Source organism: Heliangelus exortis, chromosome 2 (genome assembly GCF_036169615.1).
Source record: "Heliangelus exortis chromosome 2, bHelExo1.hap1, whole genome shotgun sequence".
Lineage (NCBI taxonomy): Eukaryota > Metazoa > Chordata > Aves > Apodiformes > Trochilidae > Heliangelus > Heliangelus exortis.
The window spans coordinates 69,263,484-69,289,062 of record NC_092423.1 but is presented as its reverse complement, the minus strand read 5'-3'; the positions used below and the strand labels follow the sequence as shown (position 1 = coordinate 69,289,062).

The window sequence follows — 25,579 nt, the reverse complement described above, 5'->3', positions numbered from 1 at the left end:
GCTTTTGCTCAGAAGGTCTTTCCATTGCTTATCCACTCTGGCATCCTCTCCTTGGGAGCCTGCGTTCATGCTTGCCTGCTGCCTTGTGTACTGTGCTTGCTGAAGGCAAGATGCAAAGGCTGCTGTTTTCCTGCCAGAGCTTGTTGTTGTCTTCAGTACCTGGGCAGGCAAAGACAGCTCTGGTGTGAATCATTTCACTCCTCCAATGTAGGAGTTGCTGTGAAGAATGATTAAGGAGGGAGGGGGGTGGGGGGAAGAAAACGAGAGTGAGTGAGAGGGAAGGGAGTGTGTGCGCACACAAATTAAGGTTGGGAAAGTGGGAGTGGTGTCAATGAGCAAGCAAGATATCGGAGTCTTCTGCTCAGTTTCGCCACGGGTAGCCACTTCTTTGTGCTGTACCCTTTCCATTGATTCGTTTATCAGGAGTATAGCCTTGCAAAGTAAGTACAGCTTTTTTCATCCTCTGATACCTAACTGATGCCTACCTAATAGTCAACAAATCTTCATCATGAAACATAATAGTGTAGAGGGAGTGGGATAAGGAAATGTATGCAAAAAAGATATGTGCAATTGGAGGTGTGAAAAGCCTTCCCAAATTACAGCGTTTTGGTTTCTTCTGAAAATAGCTGCATTTGCCATGCTATATTTCTTCCCTCAAAGATTCATTCGAAGTGGTGAACTGGATCGGGCAGGTGAGACAGAAAGGGTGTTAGGAGTTATTAAAATATGGTGGTTTATTGCGATTGGCTTTCCCCAGACCAGGAAAAATGGATTGTGTATGAAGCCATGAAAATGCTCTATGTGTCAAAGTAGGATTTGTACTGTTTGGTCTCTGCTACAGAGGAATATTCCTCTCATTCTCTGCAGAGGTGTGTATGCTCTGCTCTTTTTGCTTCAAGTTCTTAAACAAATGAGTAATCCACACTTGTTTAAAGTGAAGAGCAGGAACTTAGGTCCAGTAATCGCCGATATATTTTCAGTGTGACCACTTAGTTTGAAGAATTCACTGGCTACTGAGATGCAACAAAGCATATTGGGCGGCTTATTTCTGTCTTTCCTACTTGGAGTGGCTTTCTCTGCTATATTGCTGACAGTGCTTTTTCCCCAGCCAGAAAAGACACTCTGGTCCCACACCAGTCTGATGCCTTACATTCCTCAAAGAAATATCTGTTCAGAGGAAATCATATCCTTGTTGCATAGCCAGATATTCTCCCAGGTAGAGAGTTGTCATTTGTGTAGAAGTAAGAAGAAAAGGCTCACAGGAGCCTTTTATTTACTTTATACTTTGTATTTTTTTAAGCAGGAGCAGAAGTGGGGTCATGTTAAATACTTGAGCTAGTTTCAAAGGTTAACACCTCACTTGTGAAGCATGCATGTGGGTTCTTTCATATTACTTATTTGTTTGAACTGGAGACACTGCAACACTGGCACTCACAATAAACACAGTAAACAGTCCCAGCACTGAATGGCAAACACTGTCTATGCTGTATCTGCCACAGGTGTGTTCTCCTGGAGGGACTGCTTAACTGAGACAAGAATAAAATAAATACTTGCTCTAGTTTATCAGATTATTCGTACCGTATAGCTAACTTGACTTGTCAGACAGACAAGTTCGACACAGACATCACTCTTCTCCTAATTATATTTTTACAAGATAAGCTATATTTAGATCTTCTTTCAGTAAGCAGATAGCAAGCAAAGCCCCTCTGCTGTTTGATATTGTCTTTTGGTTTTGTTGTTGTTGCATGCAAGAGTGACTAAGCAAAAATGATGCCTTATACCTATAAACAGGTTTATATCAGGCTTTTCAAAACTGGTTCTATAGCCTTTCAGCTCCCTTCTGTATCTGAAAGTGTTCCCATAACGCTGTGGCAGAGTCAGAGTTTTAAGCAAAACAGGGTGGATCAGAGGCTGCTTGTGCTTAGAAGGTGCCCCAGTGCCGCGGGCCTCTCTGGAAATGCTGACGTACCGCTTTCCTGGGAAAGGAGGGACTCAACAAGAATCCATCTAGCAGGCCTTTTAAAATTTCATTTTCAGTTTTTTTGACTCCTCCCTGTTTGAGGGTTCTCTGTGATTACTGACTCAGAGCTGATGGGCTTTCCTCTTGACGCGAGGCTCAACCCTTCTCACTCGGTTGGAACTGGACTCGCACAGCTTGGGACACCGAAAGCTTTAATGGGATTCAAGGTTTTGGGGTATTTAATGCAGTCCATGTCTTTTGTCATGGCTTAGCAGGATAAAGGAGCACAGGGGAACAGCAAGGAGCAGGCAGAAGAGAGAAGGGGCTGCCAGGCTGCCTGACCTTGATAGGCTATGGGCAGGAGATGGGAGGGAATAGAGCCCTCTGTGTTTTGTCCCTCTCAGAGTCTGAAAGCCCTCCTGCTTTAGCTCCTCATGTTCAAATTATGACAGCTTTCATGAATATAAGCTCCTGAATATCATAACTTCACTAATAAATGAAGACTAAAAGAGCTAACTGACCAGGTGTCATTGAAAAAGATGATGGAATAGAGATTGTTCTTGGCTATCCAGACCATCATTCAAGGTTAAGGGTGAAGCTGAACATTTTTTCCAATTAAATGCCTTGAATGGGCATTATTTGAACAGTAGCACTGAAAAAAAAGAGATTATAAGAACAGAGAGCTTTGCCTCCACCAGGAATTGTTTCACTCAGCACAAAAGAAGCTTTGGGAGTATCAGCAGTTATTGGATGAACAAAAGGCAAATAAAAGGTTAACCATGAATGAGTTCACTCCCATTTTCCTCACTGAAAAGTAACATAGAAACTTTGCAGAAGATCATCTCACACGGACAGTGTCAGTGTTACCAATAAGACCAGAAAATAAGAGTTTCTGAGATGTGGCACAGCTTTTCACTGGCATAAGGAGGAAGAGTTAGATTCATTTTTTGAGAATTTCCTGTTTGATTTCATTACTCTGAATCTCCTGCAACCCAAGGAAGCAGGACACGGGCAGCACACAAAACCACACATCTTAAAAATCGCCCTAGGTTTGTTGATAAAACTGAGAATACTAATGCTAGAAAGACAGCAGAGCATTAGCAATATTAAGCTAGAAAGGCACAAGAGCTGTTTTTAAGTGTTCGTGACTACGCATTGATTTTTAGTCTGTAAGGAAGGTCTAGAGGCCTAAATAGAATAACATCAGGCCAGCCAGCACTAAAGAATGATATTCTGCCCCAGTAGCAAATAAGATTTTTTTTCAGGTGAACTTCATGTCTCATTCTGCATTGCAAGATTCTCCGTGCTGTTTCTCTTCTTGAGGTTGGCAGATGTTGAAGGACACCTCCCTGGGTAATTTTCCATCATCTCCTCAATAGGAAATACCTGGAAACGTGGCACTTGCCCCAGACCGTCAAATTTTAGCTGTGGGAGGGAGGGTAGGAGAGAGAAGATGAAGTAGATGTATGTTCATGTGTGAATAGTTGAGTTAGTGGGAAAGATGAGATAGGTTGCCTGTGCAAGGGAGTTTATTTGAGACATGCACAGGCACAGAGGTACATGTCTGGGATGAGCAACAGCAGAGAAGCATTTTGAAGGATGATTTTCCATTTGCTCCTTTGTCTCTCTTGCTCCAAGTTACTCCCTGGGCAGGAGTCTCAGTCTTTCAAATTTGTTTTAACTGTCTTTTGCCACTGCTTTTCTCAAAGCTCTCCTCTTTGAAGGTGTGTGTGCTGAGCCCATGGTTTCTGGCAAGCTTGACTTTTCTGGTAATTACTTTAATGCGTGAGAAATTGTGACTACGTAAATAAGATAAAGGGTTGCAGGGCTGGGCTGGCACTTAGCTCTCCCTTTGCACTCTGAGATATATTTCCTGAACCCCACTCTGACATCAGCTGGATGCCTGCTGATGCTGTAAAACAAGGATCTCACATGGATTCACTCCCTTTACCAAGCAGCTGCTGGGCACTGCTTGGAGTATGGCTGGAAGATGGACAGGTCCAGCCAGACCCATTCGAATTCAGGATCTGGAAAAGTCTCTGGATGTTCCAAAGCATATTCCTCTCTGTTTTTATGTGGGGATAACTTTCTTAAGTGATATATATCTAATGTTTCCCCTCCTCGAGAAAAAAAAAATAATTATTTATTATTTCCAGTAGGAGGAGGTTTGTTTGCAAATATTTTGTTGCCAATGCCAACAGTCAGAACATTTTGTGAGAGTGCAGTGTGCAGTGCTGGTTAGGTGAGCTTTTCTAACATGGATTTAAAAAGCTGTGGTTTTATGCCAGCATATACACTTTTAAAATTTAATTAGATTGTGCCATGCACTTCAGTAATCTTTTATACAGCCTCTTTTTGCCCCCCAAAATCTCAGCTGCCAAATAAACCATTTGACCTCCCAAATAGACCCAAGAACATGTATAAGTTAATGAAAATTAAAAGACATTTATTTTGTAAAATATTTTCTCTAATCAAAAAGGCCTTACAAGTAAATCAAAGTGTTTGCTGTGTCACAGGCAAATTATTCACCCATTCTGTCAATCCCAGAAAAATGTATAAATAACCACAGATTATTTGGAAGTCATTCACTAATGCCAAATACCACAACTGCTCCATGGTATCTCTGTACAATGGTGTCAGATGTTCAGCTAAGTTTGACACATACACTCAAATAAGAGATTGTTCTCATTTAAAATCCCTTCCCAAACTGAAAATGAATGGTCAAGAAAGGTACCTTATGTTATTTACTTACAGTTCCCTTGCCCATATATTCCCTCTTCTCCTTCTTTCTTCTCATACCTTGCTACGCTCACTCTGTGGGATCTTTCCTGGCTGGAATGCAAATGATATGAACTAGATAAAGAAATGTTTGAGGTTGCAGTATTAAGTAGTCAATAAGTGGAGAAAAATCCCTCTCCTTAAGGTGTTTCTCAAAAGATTAGTAAACCTCCCACCATTGTAAGAAATAACTGACTTGCCTTTTTTGTAATAGGATGAAATAGGACCACCCCTAGAGCTACAGTATCAGAGCATGAAATGCAAAAGTAGACAGGTATATGCCTGGTTGAGAACATACCCTTTAAAATCACCTCTCCACACAATACTTGTTTTACTATTTAGCCATTTTTCCTATAGAGAGCAAATGTGGGTGACATCTAAGGTGTGAAACCTTAGGCCTTTGAAGTCTTTCCCAATACTCATCTTTTCCATTTCCTTTCTGTGGCTGTCAATGGCTTTGCTGGAGATGCTTAGCATCATTATACACCAGTTTTCATAGATTGCCTTTCTTTTAGGGATATGTGATATCAGGGGCAGAGTAGTGTCAAATTCAATATGCCAAAGGGGTTGCCTTCTGTGTGCTTGCTGATCTAAAGCTGGATTTGTGCTATTGACTGAAATTCTGTGCTTCACACTTGTTAGTGTGAATCTACACAAATGTGCTTAAATCAAAGTGCAGTTCTAAGTATGTGATGCAGCCTAGAAGATGGGAATATTGCCTGGCTTTCCTGTAGCCTGGACTGCAGCCACTGTCCTTTGAGTGTCACCAGTCTCATTCCTGACTGTACAGACAATCTAACAACCCTGTGGCAAGTGCAGTTATTAGGGATGGCTAGGAAAACATTTGCTAGCAAAACATTGCAGTGCAGGTGAGTGGGCACACAGTAGGATTTATTTAGGAGTCCTCCTTTAAGTTTTTAGGACAATCTTAACCTGCAGGACCAGACAGCTTTTGGCAGACTTCTAGCCAGTCCAGGGAGTATGGGGAGAATCTCTTAGAGGAAGGACCTGTTCCAAAGCTAAAGCTTTAATGATTATCCACTGAGCAAGACATAGGGAAAGTTATGAGACTATTGAAGGCCTGACTCAGCGCCAGAAGAGCCTGGCACATAAGCAAAGTAGCTTATAAATTGGCATAAGTTTTTGAGAGTATCAATTAAGAAATTACATTAATATGTGATGCAAAATGAATCAATATGCATGGGTTACCCTGACCTAGCAAAATTTCCCCAAGTGCTTCTGCTAATACCATCTGCATGTAACACATGGCATAGCCATTTCTCACTTGAAGATAATAACTTGAAGATAAAAACTTGAAGATAATGACTTTTACTGAATGCTTTGCATTTCCGTGGTTGGACATGGATGAGACCTTTTATGATTCTTGGAAGATCTAAGTTCTGAAGCTGAGTGTTCAGAGCTCCTCTCCTCTCCTCTCCTCTCCTCTCCTCTCCTCTCCTCTCCTCTCCTCTCCTCTCCTCTCCTCTCCTCTCCTCTCCTCTCCTCTCCTCTCCTCTCCTCTCCTCTCCTCTCCTCTCCTCTCCTCTCCTCTCCTCTCCTCTCCTCTCCTCTCCTCTCCTCTCCTCTCCTCTCCTCTCCTCTCCTCTCCCTGTTGGTTCCAACTCTCCAGTCCTCAGAGCCCTTCACTGTTCTGACCCAGCTCCACCACAGCAGGAGCTGGAATTACACTCTGAGTCACCTCTCGTTCTGTTTCAGGATGACGATGGATGCTCTGCAACTAGCAAACACTGCCTTTGCAGTTGATGTGTTCAAAAAACTATGTGAGAAGGACAAAACAGCCAATATTATTTTTGCCCCACTCTGTACCTCAACGTCTCTGGCCCTGGCATACAAAGCTACGAAAGGTGATACTGCAGACCAGATGAAACAGGTAAGCTGTCAGCATCCTGTTCTGTGGCTGCAAAATTATATGGCTGTCAGAGGTGGATTTCTTATTTTTTCTTATTAATATTCTACTGGACATGTAGTTCCCTTATAAATCAGGCTGCAAAACATCTGAAATTCCTGAACAGTTCCATGCTCCATGGCTGCACACAGCAAAAGAGGTTGAAAATCTAGCACAAAGAAACAGCTTTCTCAAACATGGAAGGGGCAGAATCCTCAACAGCTGCATTAAATTCTTGTCTCCTTTTAGCATAGGGTTGACTGTGGCTGCAAGTCATAGTTGAGATAGTGATGGACAGTGATAATTGTTTTTTTTTTTTTTTAATTATTCAAGAATGCCTAAGCTGTACAGAATAGGAGAGAATTTTGCTGTTATCTGTCAGTAGCAAGTATGCTTAGCAGCCCTGTCACTGACATTTCCCTTGTCTCCTGCAATACAGCTAAGGGGAGACTAAGGCAGTAGAAGAGGGCACAACAGGAATGTTTCACCTTTCAGGCACCTCATGGTGTTCAAGAGGTTTTCAACACCACAATGCAGGGTGGCAGAGATGCTGCAATCAGTTTATCAAGCTCACTCTGTGATGCAGGGAGACAGCCTTGCTGCCTCTTTTGCTGCCTTCTGGCAAACAGAGATCTGCATACATCCTTTTCCTTCCAGTGCCCATGGTTTCTGCAGTTGCCTAGAGGTGAATGAGAAGCAAATTCAGTGTGCGTTTATATGCTGGTTATCACCTTGCTCTGAGGGAATTTCTACATATTTGAATATATTTTCCTTCCTTTGGGAATTCCTCTCTGTGCTTCCTCATTCACTGAAGGAATCCCCGAGCACAACCTCCTGTGACCTCACTCATGCCACAGATTACAGTGAGTCTTGTGCTGCTGTTCACAGAGCTGCACAGCACTGCGTCCATGAAGATCTTCTAGGCATTATGGATTTTTCCAATTTCAATGTTTTTTTTTTAAAATTTAAATGAAATCTCACTGCTTTCTCACGATTTCAAAATTCAGCTCTTGTCTTTTTAACGGGAGAGTTCAAAATATTAGCCCGCCCTTCATTTTGTTTTCACTTCTGTCTGCAATTTGGTTTGAACCATCCCATAATAAGTTAGTGTACACATCCACAAATGAAGTTCTGTTACACAAGTGTGTTTATGTTTCATATTTCTCAAGTGGCATAGAAAAAGTGCTGACTACAGATACTGAGGAGAACTTGGTATGTGTTTAGATGTAGTATCTCCTATTTTCCATGTCTGTTCTAACTTCTGCCTGCTTCTGTGTTCATGCTTGGGTTTTTAATCCTAGATACAAAAAGAGCCACATTGACAATCTCACTCTGAAATATTAGTTACAAACTTGGGCCAAAAGCTCTCCCAGGCAGAAAATTTGCAGTAGCATAGCTTTCTCCCTAAATGTAGTCTCCAGGCATGGAAGCTTTCTGCACTGAACAAGTGAAGGAATGAAAGCATCGGAGGAAAATAAAATAAATTGAGAAAGTTGTTTCTGAGGAAATAAACACTAAATCTGGCTATGAGATGTGCTGGTGCTGTGTCCTGGAGACCTTATTTCTTTCTGCTCCCACTGAGCAAGGAGAGGGCAGGGCACGGAGGGGTGGCTAAGGCTGAGCAGCAGTTTGTTGTGTTTGTGGAGTCCTGATGTGTTTGGGGATGAAGAGCAGGAGTGAGGGACAAAACTGAAAGAAGGTCACTAGCACCTGATATGCCTCACGGAGAAGTTTAATACAGGGGAGAGGGCTAGTTTTTTGACAGGAATGTAATTTTGGTGAAAACATTATGATACTCTACTGTAGAGTTTTAATCAGCTAAGCCACATCACCTGCATGAACAAGTCTATTGATTTCTGCAGACTGCTCACAGGAAAGAAACACATTTGGGTAGAGTTCTGGTGGGATCAGGTGTTTAGATTTATGTGAGGATGTCAAATAAATAAGGGATTAACAACAGCAAGAGGCTGTGTTTTTAGCTGAAATATGACAAGCCACAGCACCAGCACAAACTAGCCTTATTTTTGCTAAGCTGTTAGGAATGTTTAAATAACGAATAAAAAAGATGCTTATGAATTTATTGTGTTCATTTAACAGGTACTCCATTTGCAAGATGTCAAAGATGTTTCTTTTGGGTTCCAAACAGTAACTTCAGATGTTTCCAAACTCAGCTCTTTCTTTGCACTGAAAATGGTCAAACGTCTCTTTGTAGACAAGTCCCTTAATCCTACCACAGTAAGTACTGCAAAAAAGCCCCACTGTCTTGGTCAGCATGTGGACAAGTTATGGTGCAGGCTTCAATGTTATTTAAAATAAATTCTCTCACTTTTTGGATTTTATTTGACTAGTTTCAGATGATGAACAACCTAATATTCTCTGTTACCACAGAAGTTAGTAGGAGGGTGAGTGTTCTCCTTAACCCCAGGCGATGCAAGTATTACAACATTTGTAATTCTTTCATAATATACTTTAGGTTAGTAGGATCAGTTAAGTTTTAAATGCAATATAAATTCTATGCCACATCAAGGTCTTTGCATTGTAAGTATAAGCAATAGCGTAAATGTATGTCCAGTTCTCACACCCAAGTAAGTACTGCATAAGCTGTAGTTTTCCTCCTAACCTGTCTGAGAAGGCAGAAGTCTGGCTATTGAAACAACACAAATAAGGAAGGTGGTGTTTGCCTTTATAATCTGTGGACCTTGCAAATATCTGAGAATTTTTGTTTTTTCCAAATGGCCCCAAGCAAGAGCATCATCAGCCTGGAAGGGATGTTACAGAGAACTCTCACTATGCTAAATATTACTATGATCAGTTTGCCTGCTGTTCATCCTCTACTACCTACCCACAGCTATAAACATCTCTTTTGGGGAGGATAGACATGATGTGAACAGCCCATGGCCTTTATCTCAGACCTTTCTCTTACCCAGGTCTAGCCTGGGGGTTATTTTACCCTTTTGAACTCTGGCAACATTCTCAGTTTTGCAGTATCAAAGTAAATTTAGCTGCTGAAGTAATACCTGTGGACTAAAGACACCCCTGGGAGTGACGTGTTGAATGCAGCTGTGCATTCTGGTTGTCACTGGCTGTTATTTCATAGATGTCCACATTAATAAAGTTCCCAGCTACCCCATGGTGAAGCTTGGGTTGCTAATGTTGCGTGCTGTGTAACAGGCCATGGAGCAGATGGCATTTATCATGGGATGACTTTGGGACCTTTTGCTTTTCAGGACTTTGTGAACTCCACAAAAAGGCCTTTTCCTTCTGAACTGGAATTAGTGGAGTTTAAAGAAAAAACTGAGGAAACTCGACAGAAAATCAACAAATCTCTTTCAGAGCTAACTGATGGTGAGTCCAGGTTAACATTAGGGACACTGTTGACCACTTTTAAGGAAGAGACCTTTGTCCTCATGACACCTCTTTACTAATGCTTTTAGAAATAAATACATAGTGAAAGCAATAGGACCTGTTATTTGGATTCATGAGGGTTAGCCATGTCAGCCTCTTTTGAAATCACTAATTGCAATACTGCAGCATTTGTGAAGGCAGAAAAGTGAGGCTGACTTTGCATTAGCCTTGGGGAAGGCTGCTGACATTTGACTTGGGCAGGACAGGTTGAGAGAAGCTCCTGGCTATGGAGCTTCACAAACATCTGACTTCAGTGCACCTTCCCCAGGCCCGTGTTTCCTTTAAAAGTTTCATTCCATTTGGAAGTATTCACTGGCTCTTAATAAATAGCTCAGTTTAGTGGCTTTGGGGCTTTTGCCAGCAAGGGTGCCACAAGCAGATGTGTGTGTCTTATTTGGAGATATCTTCCTGTAGAAAGGGAACTGTGGACACTTTTCCCACAGTACTGCTGAGCCACCAGCTTCTGGCCTGAGTCACAAGTGATGCACATCAGTGACCCTGAGGATGCCCAGGCAGGGCAGACCCAGATCCTGCCCAGTCTGGGGGAGGGCAGAGGTTTGGTCCTGGCCCAGCCATAACAGGACCCTGTTTGCAGCCTTTGAACAGGAATCTGTGGGGTCGGTTGCTGCCTGTTGCCCTCATGTGGTACAAATATGAAAACATGCAGAATGAGACCATTAAAGGCCAGCTAGTGCAATCTTCAACTAGTTCAGGTTGCTCAGAGCCCCATCCAACCTGGCCTTGAATGTTTCCAGCTATGAGGCTTCTGCCACCTCTCTGTGCAACCTCTTCCACCTTCATTGTAAAAAATATCTTCCTTATGTCTAACCTAAATCTACCCTCTTTTGCTTTAAAACCATTACCCCTTGCTCTCTTGCAACAGGCCCTGCTAAAAAGTTTGTCCCCACCATTCTTACAAGCCCCCTTCAGGTACTGGAGTGATGCAAATAAGGTGTCACTTCTCTAAGCTGAGCAATCCCAACTCTCTCAGCCTGTCCTCAGTAGGTGAGGTGCTCCAACCCTCTAATCATTTTTATGGTCCTCCTCTGGAACTGCTCCAACAGGCCCATGGTTTTCTTGTGCTGAGGAGACCCAAACTGGACCCAGTACTGCAGGTCTTGTACCACAAGAGTGGAGAAGACAGGGAGAGTCACCTCCCTTTGCCTACTGGCCACACTTCTTTTGATTCAGCCCAGGATACTGTTGGCTTTCTGGGCTGCAAGTGCACACTGCCAGCTCATGCCCAGATTTTCACCCACCAGTACCACCAAGTCCTTTTCTGCAGGACTGCTCTCAATCCCTTGATCCCCCAGACTATATTCATACTAGGGGTTGCACTTACTCAGGTGCAGGACCTTGCACTTGGTCTTGTTGGACTTCATGAAGTTCTGGCAGGCTCAGTTCTCAATCTGGTCCAGGTCCCTCTGGATGGTATCCCATTCCCCAAGTGTGTCACCTCACCACTCATCTTGTTGTCATCTGCAGACTTGTTGAGGATGCACTCAGTCCCACTGTCAATGTCATTGATGTAGGTATTAAACAGCGATGATCCCAATATGGATCCCTGAGGGAAGCCACTTGTGACCAATCTCCATATGGACACTGAGCCACTGACCATTACCCTCTGGATGTGACCATCCAGTGAGTTCCTCATGTCTGGTCCTGCCCAAGCTGGCAGAGGTGGCCATGTGGAAGGACCTTGCCCTGCCTGTGCAATTCATGCATGAAGTCAGGACTTGCCTCAACCCAGTGCTCTGGATTCAGTTTCTTTTAAGATAGTGCTTGAACAGGTCTAAAACAGAGCCAGGAGGAAGACACAACATTTTCATACTGTTTTTGAAGTCTGTAGCAGTATTAATCAGAGCAGTGGTTGTTATTCTGGTTATTTTATTCTTATGTTTCACTCCAGAAAAGAATAGCTGCTAATCTGGAACTTCTCCAAATCTGGCCCTCTACATGACAAATGCTTTTTTTGCTCACACCTGTTGGCTTTCACTGAAAATCTGGTACCTTCTTTAAGGTATTGAACAAAGGCAATAGGCATATTTTTGATTCCATGATACATAATCCAAGAAAGCATGTAATTTGGAAGACCTTGATCCCAAATCTCATCTGAAACACTGAGCTGGAATTTTAAGCAAGTGATTCTTTTTGGAGTTTTCCATTGGAATCAAAACCTTTTTTTCTGTGAGGTGCAGGACAAAAATATTTTAATTCAGTGAAATGTTTCCATAAGCAGTTGAAGCAGTTGATATACTGGTAATATATTGTTTTATTAACGATCATCTTAAACTTGTTCACAGGTAAAATGGAGAGTATTTTGAATGAGAACAGTGTAAGTGAACAGACTCAGATCCTCCTAGTTAATGCAGCTTATTTTGTCACTAACTGGATGAAGAAGTTTCCAGAGGCAGAGATCAAAGAATGTCCATTTAAAGTCAACAAGGTATGTTCTGAAAAAATCCAACAGACTACTGCTTCTGCTCAAGAAAATACAAAATTTGAGATAAGAAAATCCCAATGAGAGAAAATGAGAAATTATTGCCATGATATTCTTAGACTCTAACTAAACCTATATCCTGTTGCAAGAGCCTCTAAATCAGTTTGCTGTTACGTTGTTTTAAAACTTTGCTGGTGCTTTCACATCCATCTTTCAAAGACTCGGTCTGAAAACAAGCTGTCTTGTCAGTGTATTTAGTCAACAGGAGCTGAGTACAAATGATTAGAAGCAGTCATTGCCTACACAAAGATGCACAATCTCATGAGCAGATTCTTCCGAGAGACTGCAGCCTGTACCAGTGGCTGCATCCCAAAATTAGCAGAGATGAAACACAAAACATAAATTTCCTGTGGTCACAGAGCCAGTGAAACACCTACACTCATGGGCTCTCTTTGAGTCTGCCTGTATCTCTGTGAGTGCCTGGCCCTGTGCTTTCCTCTTCAGGGATCCCCTCATCAATCTCCCTTTTTTCCATCAGGCTCAGGACTGGAGCCCTCTGGGTATCAGCCCTGTTTAGCCACAAGGCCCAAGTGAGTGCAGCACCCATGGCTTTCAAGATTCTGTGTCCAGTGATTAATATTGTGATCAGACAGTCAGCTTTCAACTAAGACATAAAGCTGAGCAACATCTGTGAGATAAAGAGATGATACTCCAAATACATACATACACACACATATGTGTGAGAAAAGCTGGAGTTTCAGTTTCACTGAAAATATTAATAAATTATCACATCAGCCAACAGTTTCAGCTAAGAAAGTTTCTAAAATTATACAAAGAACACTAAAACATTTCAGTGAAACATCTCAAGTTTTGTATTTTTTTTCCCCAAAGTTACATTTTTCTACTGAATTTGAATTTTACACCAGCTTCCAGGTGAACAGAACAGTTCGTAAATCTTCATTTGTAAAAATGAAGCAAAGAATTCTGTTTTGTTCATTCACGAAAAGCAAAGACATAGAATTTAGATAAGCCTGACATTTCTTCCTTGTTCTGTTTCATCTCCTGGGCAGAAATATCAGCTATTCATATCAACAGCTTGACCTTACCTGCTGAGATGTGATGTGTGCTTGACACATTATGATACCCTGTAGATAGTATAGTTTGTAGCACTCAGTGAAACTGGCATGAAGGGCCACCTATACTTGGTAAATTTCTCTTTTAAGACACATCCCCAATATGTTGTTACGGTATTAAGCAGAATTCTGTTCCACTTTCCTTTGGAAAGCTGCCTATTGACAAAAACCCACCAGGGTTTCTTACAGCTGGTTTTATTACCTATGAAAGCAAACAGATTCTCTGATGGTAACTCAATGTACCACTTCCATGCAATCTTAAAAACTCTCCTCTCTTGCTACCTTATTTATGAAATAAAAAGAATGCTACATTGTTCCTCTGTGTTTTGCAGACTGAGACTAAACCAGTGCAAATGATGAATCTGGAAGCTACTTTTTGCCTGGGTTATGTAAAAGAATTAAATGTTTCCATCCTCGAGCTCCCATGCCTTAACAAACATATAAGCATGCTCATTCTGCTGCCGAAAGAGATTGAAGATGAGACCACTGGCTTGGAGCAGGTGAGAGAAAAAAATAGAATTATCATAATGCTTGCTTTGGAAACAGCCACTTACAATGCCGAATGCTGATGAGAAGTTCTTGTTAATTATGTGCTACATAGAAGGAAACAAAACCTAAGTTTCCTGTGAATTTGCCTTCTCATTATGATCCCATGTTTGTGACACCATTGTTTCCACCAGGCCCAAGTGTGAGGTTGTGAGCAAGACTTTGTTTTAGACAGGGCATGCGGAGAAAACAGCGTAAAGTACAGAAGGTGCCCATGATGCCCTTGGGCATCATTTGAAAATCTGGACCCCCCAAAATAGTTTTCATCTTAAGTAAAAGCTATAGTAAAGTGCTTAAAATCATACTTACTGGGTACCCAGTAGTGCTGACTTTATCTTGTCTGGTGTCCTCATTTTTTCCAGTTGACATGTCACCATGACTTATTTTACTAAGGTCTTACTCTTCTCTAAGTTCTAATTTTGAGCAGAGGTGCCTGAAAATGAGCCCTTTTTTTGTTACTGTTGCACATACATTTGAAATATTTTCTTTTCCTAAAGAAAAACTGTTTCTTTTGTTATTTCTCTATGAAAATTTTAGAGCATATTTTCACCTCTCCAAATTTTAAGGATTAAGAGACAGATGATCACACAAGTCTTTTTAATTTGCTGCAAATGGCCATAGATTTCAAACAAAGAAGGAATCTGCCTTTGCACCTGTAAGGTGTATTTATATGTAGGAGTAAATTACAGAACACACATATCTTAAAATGCAAGAGGCCTTTTCTGATACCAATTCATTGTGGCCCCAAATTCTGCCTCCTCACTTGCCAGTTTTTAAAAAGTTGCTCAAACAGCTGCATGTTTGATTGAGACCAGGCTCTCGATTTTGAGTCTTTTTCTGTCCCAAATACCAACAATTGTATTACCTATAGGGTCAGGGATCAAGAATTTTGGATCTCCCAGCTGGCTGTGTGTAACCTGGGTAGGGACTGTCTTTTCAGGTCCCTTCATATGGCTGTTGAGGTGATTGCAGATCAAAAGCTTGCATGAGGCTAAGAGTCAGAACATGCTCTGGAGTTGCTCCAGAGGCCTGTCTTATGGATTAAATCATACTTGCATCAATATAACAGAGAGTATGGTAGCCCTGAATGCTACTGTTGTGAATTCAAAAACAAAGGTTGCCTTTAGGACTTTATCTTTTTGGGGGCTTGGTAGGAGTGGGAAGTTCAGGAATGGTCTTTTTTTTTTTTTTTTTCTTTTTTCCTTGGACTGATCATTAATTTCCTTTGTCCCTTTATGTCTTCAGCTGGAAAAGGCACTCACCCCTGAGACATTATTACAGTGGACCAATCCCAGCATGATGGCCAACACCAAAGTGAATGTATTTCTTCCAAAGTTTAGCATGGAAGGTGATTATGACCTGAAGCCACTTCTGGAAAGCCTGGGAATGACAAATGTCTTCAATGAGAGTGCATCAGATTTCTCTGAGATGTGTGAGACAAAAGGTGTGGTTTTGTCAAAGATCATCCATAAAGTCTCTTTGGAAGTAAATGAACAAGGTGGCGAGTCCCGAGAAGTACCAGGATATCGGATTCTGCAGCACAAAGACGAATTTAAAGCTGACCACCCATTTATCTTTCTGTTTAGACACAACAAAACTCGCAATGTGATTCTCTCTGGTCGATTCTGTTCCCCTTAAGCAGGAACTTTCATTCATTCATGTTCCCCTTTCATTCATGATGAAATAGCATAATTACATTTATGGTGGTGTGTGTTGCTGTAAAGCTTGGCGTCCTGACTATCACCCTTGAAAGGAAATCTAAGAGGTTCCTGTATCAGCTGGGTAATATAATGTACTCTACATATGCAGCAGAACTAGTTTATCTCCTTATGTTTCACCCCCTTAAGCTGAAGGATACCCGCTCTGAAGAACACATCATATTTTACTGAGGAGTATCCCAACCTCAGCAACAAGTAAACTTTGTTCCTCTGTGACACCTTTTTCTCAAAATGAAGTGAACCGAGAGCCTGGTTTACACAAACCAGGAGCTGGAAATGGCTCTGGGAGGAAGAGCTGCACTCCTGCTCCCTAGCCAAACCACTCTCTATCATGACTCACACTCTGTGGATTCCTCCTGCCTAGAAGGGGAAAATGTGGACATGTGGTGAGATAGCCCTTCCCTTGTACCTGCCTACACTCTGGTGGCCCATGGTGCCCAACCTGACCCTGCCTGTGCCCACTGAAGCAATGCCCAAGCCCTGCAGTGTAGCTAGACAATTCAGGATAACATCAGGGTTTGCATCTGTGAAAGAAGCAGCTGCACTATAAGCTATGGACACAGGAGGCAGCAGTCATGGTGACAAAATGTGTACTTCAAAGACTCTTCGGCACCAAGCTGCATCAGTTCATAAATTGGGAAGGTTGGACTCTGCTGCATGGGATTTTTTTGCTCACTGCCCTTCAAACACAGAAGAGGGGACCAGTTCATGGCAGAGACAAGGACCCCTGTTATATAAAAAAGAATAATTATTCAATTCATCAAGAGAAAACAGTTGGACTAATACTGGTAATGCTACACTTTTCATGCACAGATTATTTGCCATTTCTAGTTTTGGATTCAGCATTAAGGAGACTCCATACTCAATGTCTGAGGCATGAAAGAGAAATAAGGACTTCAACTTGAGAGATGAACATTGTAATTACCACTCTCCAAATTCCATAGGAAACCAGGGTAATTAAATTTCATTTCTACCTAAAGACTACCTGCTGCATATGTTCAGTACTGGTTTAACTAATTACTGTTCAGAATAAAACACCATAAAACCCATGTCAAATGTCTGCAATACCTTGAGTGTCCGTCTGTGTGCTCACTCTTAGTCCTTGACCTCTAATAAATTATAGGAGTAGAAAGGGACAGATTCATTTAGGTCTTAAAGTCAAAATAAAAAACTAAACCAATATCTGGATTGCCTTTCTGGGCTACATGATGATAGTTCCCAGTAAGGACTATATTACTAGCTGGTCAAAATATACAGAGAACTCAATTATGCATGCACAAAAAATGGGAGTATTTTACTTGAAAATTACTCTTAGTGTTTCAAGTGTGAAAGAAACTGGGAAGAGATTTCTAAATGGGAGCATGCAACCCCCAATATGCATACTTTAACAGCAGAGAACAGCCTGGTGGTTATTTGGAGACAGGATTTCTGTTCTGATTCTTGACCTTGCCAGCCCATGAGAAGCCTTTAGTCACAGTGATTCAGTGTTTTTTTTAGTTTCCTTCTCTCTGTGGACCTTTAATGAGCTCTAACACATGTTAATACCAGAAGGCTAACTGGAGTCATTGGCCCATGTCTTTAAAGGTACCGAGAGAACTCATTTCCACCAAAACCAACAGGAGGTGAGACCCTGCAGACCTTTGGGGGTCTTTGCTGTTGCCAGTTGTCCTCATATATGTATAGCAGTCAGGAGAAGAATGCAAAATACAACAATTACTTTGCAGCTGACTGCATCTGATAAGGAATTGCCTGCATAGGTCTTTACCAGCTCAATAATTTCAGTGATAGCTGAATGACCAGGAAATGTTTTACCCAACCTATCATTGTCTCATCTGTTTTGGAGTCTGGGGTCAGAGTTAACCAGAGCTGCTGTCACTCTGGTTTCTACTGGATCTGCAGAAGGTGGGTCAGGGGCATTCATTGCATGTGGGGTTGTCAGCTGCCTAAGCAGCTGCACAGGCAGCCGATCTGTAGGCAAGGTGGACTATAATCTGTACAGTGTGTTTGTGTTTGGGCACTGTGTCATGGTTAGTTAGTTCCAGTCGTCCAGCAGGCCGTACCACACTTAATGATACATCTGTGTTGGTCTGCTAAACTGATGAAAACCTCTGGCAGATTATCCTATCCCTCTGTTTCTGCCTGGATAATCTTTTCTGAAGGAGAAAAGCTCAGACATCACTCTCTGAGCTTTTTGGAATTCTGAAAACATACCTGTCCAGGAGAGTCTTCATTCAGTGGAGGTCATACTCTGTTCAAATGCTGAGCAGAGCATTTAGCACATCCACACAGATTTATGTAAGCATGTCTTCTCAGAGGGTTCCTTGTGATAGCTTTGCCAGGAAGGGTTAGCCTGTGAAATCAAAGAGAAACACTGCCTTAGGGTGGGATCCATCTTTCTCCACTTAGTGACTAATCCCAAAGTGCTCTAGCCTGTGCAAGGCAAGCAGATGTTAGGCATACAAATCTGTCTTAGTCTACAGAAGGCAAACCCCTTCATTGATCATTTATAAAAGGGATAGCTTGCCCATGAAAAGCTCGGCTTCATTTTTCACTCCTGCCTCTTTTTTTTACCAGTCCCAGTAGGAAAACCTATCCATCCAGCAACATGAGAGGGAGAAGTATCGGTAAAGTTCTGGAGTGAGAAACGCTGTTAACAGCCTATTTATGTTCCACCCATGCTGGCCCCTGGGCCTTGGGCAAGAAATTACAAGGGAGGACATGGGAAAATGTGTGTGGGAGCTTGTGTATAGGAACACTTCAGTGCTGAGAGGCGTTGGTTACAATGGAGAAAGTGAACATAGGTGAAGACTTGCCCAGATCACCAAGGTGCTCCACCTCACCTTTCAACAGAGCATTACTGTCCAGGGATGGGTGATGGCTCTGATGGAAAAAAGCAAGCCGTGACTGGTTTCTGCAGGCAGCTACAAACTGCAGTGTTGTGTGTCTTGTCATATTATCACCTGCTCAGCTGCAGTCATTGCCCACTTCCTTCTCCCAGCGTTTTGTAGAAGAGAAGGAATACATCTGAATGTCTTGTGGTAACACAAGTTGTTTGTTTGTGTCCTGATTTTGCTGGGACAGAATTATAAAATTATTTTTCTATCCAGAGAAGGGGATTCAGAGAATTCAGAGAAACTGTAGTTTTGAGGGGCTGCAGAATACAATGAGAACAAGACACAAGATGCTTATGTTTGCAGGTTACCCTAGTCCCAAAGTTGAGGGTGTATGTTTGAACCATGCAGGTGCAGTGGGCTGGGAGGGCAGAGCCCAGGGAAGCTGTTGGCCAAATGAAGTGGCCCATACCACAAGAATCACCCTCACTATATATTGGGAAGTTTGCAGGGATATTTTGGAGCTTTTACCACGGCTGCCTTTCCAAGAGGGTATCATCCATCTCATTGGTGGTCCTGCACCTGAGCCCTGCTCCTCTACTTGCTGTGACCATTCAGTTCTGGCTGGAGCTGCCGAGCTCCCAGTATTGGCATTCAGCCTGCACTGATGGAAGCACACAGCTGGTGACTGCTATCTATTTGGAGCTCAGTGTAACTTTACATCTGATATTAGTATTGGCATTAATATTGATTTGCTATTATTATTCTATTAAATCTGTTTTCATTTCAACCCATATGTGTCCTTTCCTTTTTCTGATTCTCCCTCTCAGGTGGGGCTGGGTGATAGAGCAGCTGTCTAAAGTGAGACAGTGAGGAAGAGCAGTTGGTTTTGAAAATTGAAAAATGCTCCATAGAACCAATTGGCCCTACTGGAAGAGCAGTACAGTTTTAAACTCTGAATATACTATCTTAAGGGCCTAGAAAAAACAGAATTTGCACATGCATAGACATTTCCTGAGGCAAAACAGTTAAACTGATGTCAAGGAAGTTCTGAATGAATATATATACAGTCCAAATAAAGTAAATCAGTGAAGGAGTGATATTAATATAGGAGAGAGGGAGAAAGCACAGATATCAGTAGAAGGAAAGTTTTGAAAGGTACTCAGAAGTACTCAGAATACTTTTTCAGTATTCTGCCACTGAAAAGAGGATAGGAATAATGGCAGAAGAAGAAAAGATACATGGTATGGCGATGTGTAGGAATAAATTAAAAAATCACACAAATAGAAGGAACTGAGGAGGAAGCTAAGGAACTCTAGAGAAATATGCAAGAAAGAAAAACAGAAGCAAAGACACAGAATCATAGAATGGTTAGAGTTGGAAGCAACCTTAAAGATCATCTCGTTCCAACCCTCCTGCATGGGCAGGGACACCTCACACTAGATCAGGCTGCTCAGAGCTCATGCTGGCCTTGAATGCTTCCAGGGATGGAGCTTCCGTAACTTCCCCAGGCAACCTGTGCCAGTGTCTCACCACCCTCACACTAAAGAATTTCCTCCTAATGTCTAACATAAATCTACCTTCTTCCCATTTAAAACCACTGCTCCTTGTCCCATCACTACTTGCCTTTGTAAAAAGGCCTCCCCAGCTTTCCTGTAGGCTCCTTCAGGTACTGGAATGCCACTACTAGGTCCACCCCAGAGCCTCCTCTTCCTCAGTCAGAACAAACGAATGGCAAAATGGAAGCAAAATTTGAGGAAGAGAATAAGGGTAACAAGTACATTAATGTTATCATTGCATCTTGGTTTACAGGGTTTACAAATGCCTCTTTTCTGATGGGCACTGGAGCCAGGGCAGCTGGGCTGAGACCTTGGCAGAGAAGCAGGGAACAGCAAAGCTGTTGGGAGTTGTGCCTGAGGAAGAGGGTGGCCACTCTTCAGCTCTAGATGGGAAGTGTGGGAAGGAGAAGATGGTGCTGGGAGACCTTCTTCCTCTTTCCTCCTTCCTCCCCTCACAATATCTGATCCCTCAAATATCCTATGAATCCAAAGCCAGTTTTACATTTTGTAGGAAGAAAGAAGAGGTGAGAAAGAAAAGAAAGAAAATATTTAGGCTTGCAAAGCCACATACAACCCTAAAGAACTTCATTTCAACCCCTGAGTCCAGCTGCCATAACCCAGAGCTCAGTGCCCCTGAGCTCAGTGGTGCAGACTGGGGAGATCAAACACTGTGCTGCTTCCCATCTCTTTAATTCCCTCTCACTTTATGCCAGAGACATAACCTAAGTGATCAACCACTCCTGGCCTGCTTTTATTCTTAACTTCAAGGATCTAAAAGAATACCCCCTGGCTGGGGATTCCTGCTACAGTTCCAGGAAATACTTCTTTTCCTCTCTAATTAAGATCCTTCTGTAAGTATAAATCTGACTCCTTACCTGAGAGAGAGATGGCTACAGGCAATGTAAAGCTCATAAATTTTCCATTCATTTGCTCTATATCTGCAAGCAAGCTCAGCTCCAAACAAGGCTTCTTTGGGTCCTGGCATGAACCTCACACTGTCCTGCATCTGCTCCAGACCCCACCAGACTTAAAAGGAACCAGTACGGCCATGGATCTCCAGGGTTAATGCCCAGTTTTCCAGCTGAGGGCAGCTTGGCATGGCAATCAGGAGATGTTGCCAGCAGATACTGCTTGCCAAACTTGTTGGGCAGCTTTGAGAGAAATATGATTAGCATATTGCTAGATACAGGTTTCCCTCTGCAGGAAACTTCATGTTGATGGCATTTGCATTACATTGCAACATGCTGCTACCATCAACAATTGGTTAGGGGCTGAACTTTCCCACATGAGAATTTTTTTGCAATACAGTACTCACAAGAACGTGCTCCAGAGCTCAGCTGTTGTGCTCTTCATTTAACCTCTTCGGGCAAGAAGGTAAACAAATCTTTGTTTTTTCAGAATAACTTACGGGGTTTTTTTGGCAGATCCAAACTAGTCTACAGGTTAGCAAAGTAAGCATGATGTTTACAGATGGGGCAGAGGGGGAGATGCCTTTACAGGCTGCAGGCAGCAAAACACACTGTTAAAATTTAGGTGCCTCAAGAGCTTACACAAAGGGAGCTGTCTCTTCCCAAAGACAGGAAATTTAGGAACACCTCTCCAAAGCTATTGATATAAAGATTGTTACCTGCATTTCACAGACTTTCGAATATGAAATTTCCCAGGGCCTCTCTGCCCATCCAGAAAGCACTAATTGCCACAGGACAAATCAGCTCAATGGCTTCTACCAGAAAGCAGATGTTTTTCTGTCTCTATCTCCAGAAGGGCTGAATGGCAAGATCTTTAAGAGCATCACTATGCACTCTGGTCAAAAAAGGCTTCACATAAAGTGATGATCCTGATGACCTGAGTAAGCTCACCCACAAAGTGGGAGGCACAGGTTATTTTCCCTTTCTACTCAGTTTTCCATGGCACAAGAAAAACCTTCAAGTTTTCTTTAGATGAGAAAGTGGGCATGCAGATCTTTGGCTGGGTGCTTAGGTATTTCCCCTATACCTTGATCTCCACTGCCAGGGGATTATTTATGCTCTTAAACAATTAGTCTACAGAATAGGAAGGGTGGAGTGGTATTCAGATTTTGTTTTGTTAGTGGGGATGCTAGCATTTGCTATTAACATATTAGCTCTTGAGTTTGGCAACACTGTTTAGAAACTTGCTGAGAAACCTGTGCAAGTTGCACGCAGACAGAGCAAGTAACTTTCCACTGTACAGCCTGTAACAGGCTACTGTACATCCACACCTGTTGATACAGAAATAATTGGCCCAGAAGGAGGTAGTAAATACACATCCTGGAGGTACTGATGCAAAATAATGTTATTTATATTTTTGGCACAAAAGTAGCATCCTAAGAAGCCAAGTTGTTTAGAAAATTAACTTGGTAAAATTTCCCTTGAAAAGTTGTTTCATCCTGAGATGTACTGATTTTTAATATAAAGCATCTTACTTTGGAAATGTTTTGTGTCACATTGGGATATTTAGAATTTCTGTGCTGAAGGAATTTTACATGTTTCTTGTGTGCTGTTTGTCCCTTTCATTCCAAATTAGGACGTAAACACTTGGAAATGTCTTTTTGTATGAATAGTAATGAAAAATAAGAAAGTCACTTCTACCAGACATATATTTTTCATGTAAGGAGTATTACCTGGCATGCTCTCCTTCCTAGGCTAGACAGATATAATTTCTGTCAATTCTGTCTTCCATCATGTGGGAGAAATGGATGTGCATTAAAGCACCCTAATGGGAGGCAGACTGGATAAGTGAAACATGCAATGGGAATTATCATGTGGCATCTGGGAAAACAGGTTCCTTCTTGCTTTACCTTGTATTAAATACAGAATTACCTTAAAAACAAGGCTACAGCCCTCTTAGCCTCTCCACCTTATTTATGGACTCCTGTTTACTGCATAATATAATGTAATATAATACATTATAATATAATATAATGCACCTATTAATTATGATAGCTTTGAGCACAGCTTTTTGTCTTGATTTCATCTACCCTTAGCTGAAACTAAACTGTATAGTCATAGAAAAACATGAATAGTCATAGAAAAGGAGTGTTCCTCATTTCACACAGCCATGGAAGAAGTGTGTTGTCTTAACAAGGTCTTGGGTATACAGTGGTTTCTCTGGAAGAAGCTCTTTTCCTGGGTAGCTTTTTGCTCACACATAACAGTGACAGCAATTTCTATCTGCTGTACTACTTAAACAGCTACTGAGCCATCACATAAAGCCCCTGGCTTTAGCATCTGTAAAGCCCCAGCTTATCTTCCTTTCTCTGCAATATACCTCATGTTCAGTGTAGATGCTCTGGCTAGTGCAGAGCAGCAGATATCATCTTCTTGGAACACTTCTGTTGTTCTTCTATCTTTTCTTCTTACCACTCCAAGATCTTTTAAAAGCAATTGATTGATTGATTACACAAACTATACATGTGGCTTCATGATGTGGAATCACTCATATGCTTGTGACTTCCCCAATTTAGATTAAGAAATTTCACTAAACCCTTTTATTCTGTAGTAAGAAAAGTTCCTCCACCAGCTCACACTCCTCTCCCTTGGTTTGGGTTTCCACGGCAGCTCTCTGAGTAGTTCCCACTCACAAAATCACAGAACTGACTGCAGTGTTTGCACCTGGACATTACCCTGAGGACAGCTTGCTGCTTTTTCTAAAGGAGTGGCTACCTCAGTACACCAGGCACTCACTTTTAAAACCTGTTCTCAGCTCCTGGGTTCTCCCTCCTCACTTGGCAGTCTCAATTCTCTCCCTGCAGGGTGGGGTGGAGGTGCCTCCTTCGTGCTGAAGAAGTTTATTAACTCTTTTTTTCTCCTTGACTTGTCCTGAAGTTTGGGCACACCTACACTTTACTTCATGACCTACATTCACCATCAACAGTTTCACAGCTCCATTTCAGATCTTTAAAGAGGTGTGTAAGTAGAGCAATACAAACTGCAGCAGCAAATAAGAGATGAGTTTTGTTTTCAAAGGGTTCTGGTTAGTAGATAATGAAGGTGGAAGGGAAGAGAAATTATTATCTAGTGCAATGTCTTTTTCATGTGGTAAGATGACTATGCTATTAAAAGGAAAATGAAAGACGCAAACATACAAAGACACAAACAACAGAACTAGAGCAGCTGTTTTCAGAATTAATGAGCTATAACTCATCTTTAAATTGTTTGTTCAGACAGCCTTTTGGGTATTTCTCCTCTGTTTTGCCCATTTGTGTTAATCTTTCTGTGAACTACTTCTGGACTTCCGAGTAAAACAAATGTCTCAGTATGAAACAGATACGAACTTTTTCTTTTGGTGTTACAGGTTTTTTCCACAGAGCATCAGCCAGAAACATGATGAAGCATTGATTATTACTGTGTTTTTCAAGTTAGTTAAAAGGCAAGAAAGATCTGCATTTGCCATATATGGCACCTTCATATATTCAGCAACTTGACTTTTCAAGTTGCTCTTGCTGCAGTGACTCTCCCAAGCCTCTGCAGCAAACACTCTTAGACAAAGTCTGTGGGCTGTGGGCTGAGCTCATTCCCCTCGTCTGGCACTTTGCAGAGACAAATGCTACACCTCAGCCGAGCCACACCAACTTGCTATGACCTGGTAAATTCTGGTACCTGAGCCCCAGCTTCTCACGCAGAGTTCATGTGCAGATTGTGGTAGTCTGTGTTTTGCATCCTTAACAACAATGCAACATGTTTTGAGTAATTCCTGAAGTAAATAAAGCTTTGTGAAAGGACGGCTCTGTGTGTGGGGGGAGGGGGCTGTGGTAGAAGAGCTGTGGCCTCAGTGAGTGAATGGGATGGCAGGGTAGCTTTGGCTAGGAGGGGATGGGGTACCCAGCATCAGGCAGCCCATTCCCAAAAAGGCTCTAGAGCTCTCTCAAGGTGTCTGCTGGGCACCAACAGCCCAGGACAGGCCATACAAGGGCTCTGTTACTGAAAAATCCTGAAGTTCAGCTTTGCTCCAGCCTTTTCCCACCCTTAGCCTAAGGCTCCTCACCTAACTTGTCCTTGCAGGTTGCGGCAGCTGAGGGCACAGGGCTGAGAAGAGCATCTGCTGTGCCATGGCTTTCTGTAGCACTGTACTTTCTGACAGTAGCATTAACCACCAGATGGGCACTCGCCCATCTTTTCAACAGAGAGGAGCTCTGGCAGCTTGCTATGGACTCCACCCATGCTAGACTCGATGCAGGCTGAGAAATAAAGCCAGCCAGAGCTGTGCTGTGGGAAGTGCAGGGCCTTCTCTCCACGCTGTGGCTGTGTATTTTCCCCTAAATAAACTATCTTCTTGGAACACAG

The 25,579-nt window shown here is 42.2% G+C and overlaps 1 protein-coding gene across 2 annotated transcripts; it reads left to right on the top strand.

The window, feature by feature from the left end:
* The first annotated feature begins 284 nt into the window (after positions 1-284).
* Positions 285-16,412, top strand: SERPINB5 (serpin family B member 5). 2 transcript variants are annotated; one of them, XM_071736591.1, is made up of 8 exons: positions 285-440; positions 3,226-3,313; positions 6,455-6,629; positions 8,742-8,879; positions 9,872-9,989; positions 12,353-12,495; positions 13,955-14,122; positions 15,414-16,412. In XM_071736591.1, the coding sequence occupies exons 1-8, from the start codon at positions 332-334 to the stop codon at positions 15,804-15,806; spliced, it is 1,332 nt and encodes a 443-aa protein (XP_071592692.1). In that variant the 5' UTR covers positions 285-331; the 3' UTR covers positions 15,807-16,412. The 2 variants fall into 2 exon arrangements, with proteins under 2 accessions (XP_071592692.1, XP_071592693.1); XM_071736592.1 differs by lacking the exon at positions 3,226-3,313 and having other exon boundaries at positions 351-440.
* The last annotated feature ends 9,167 nt before the right edge of the window (positions 16,413-25,579 follow it).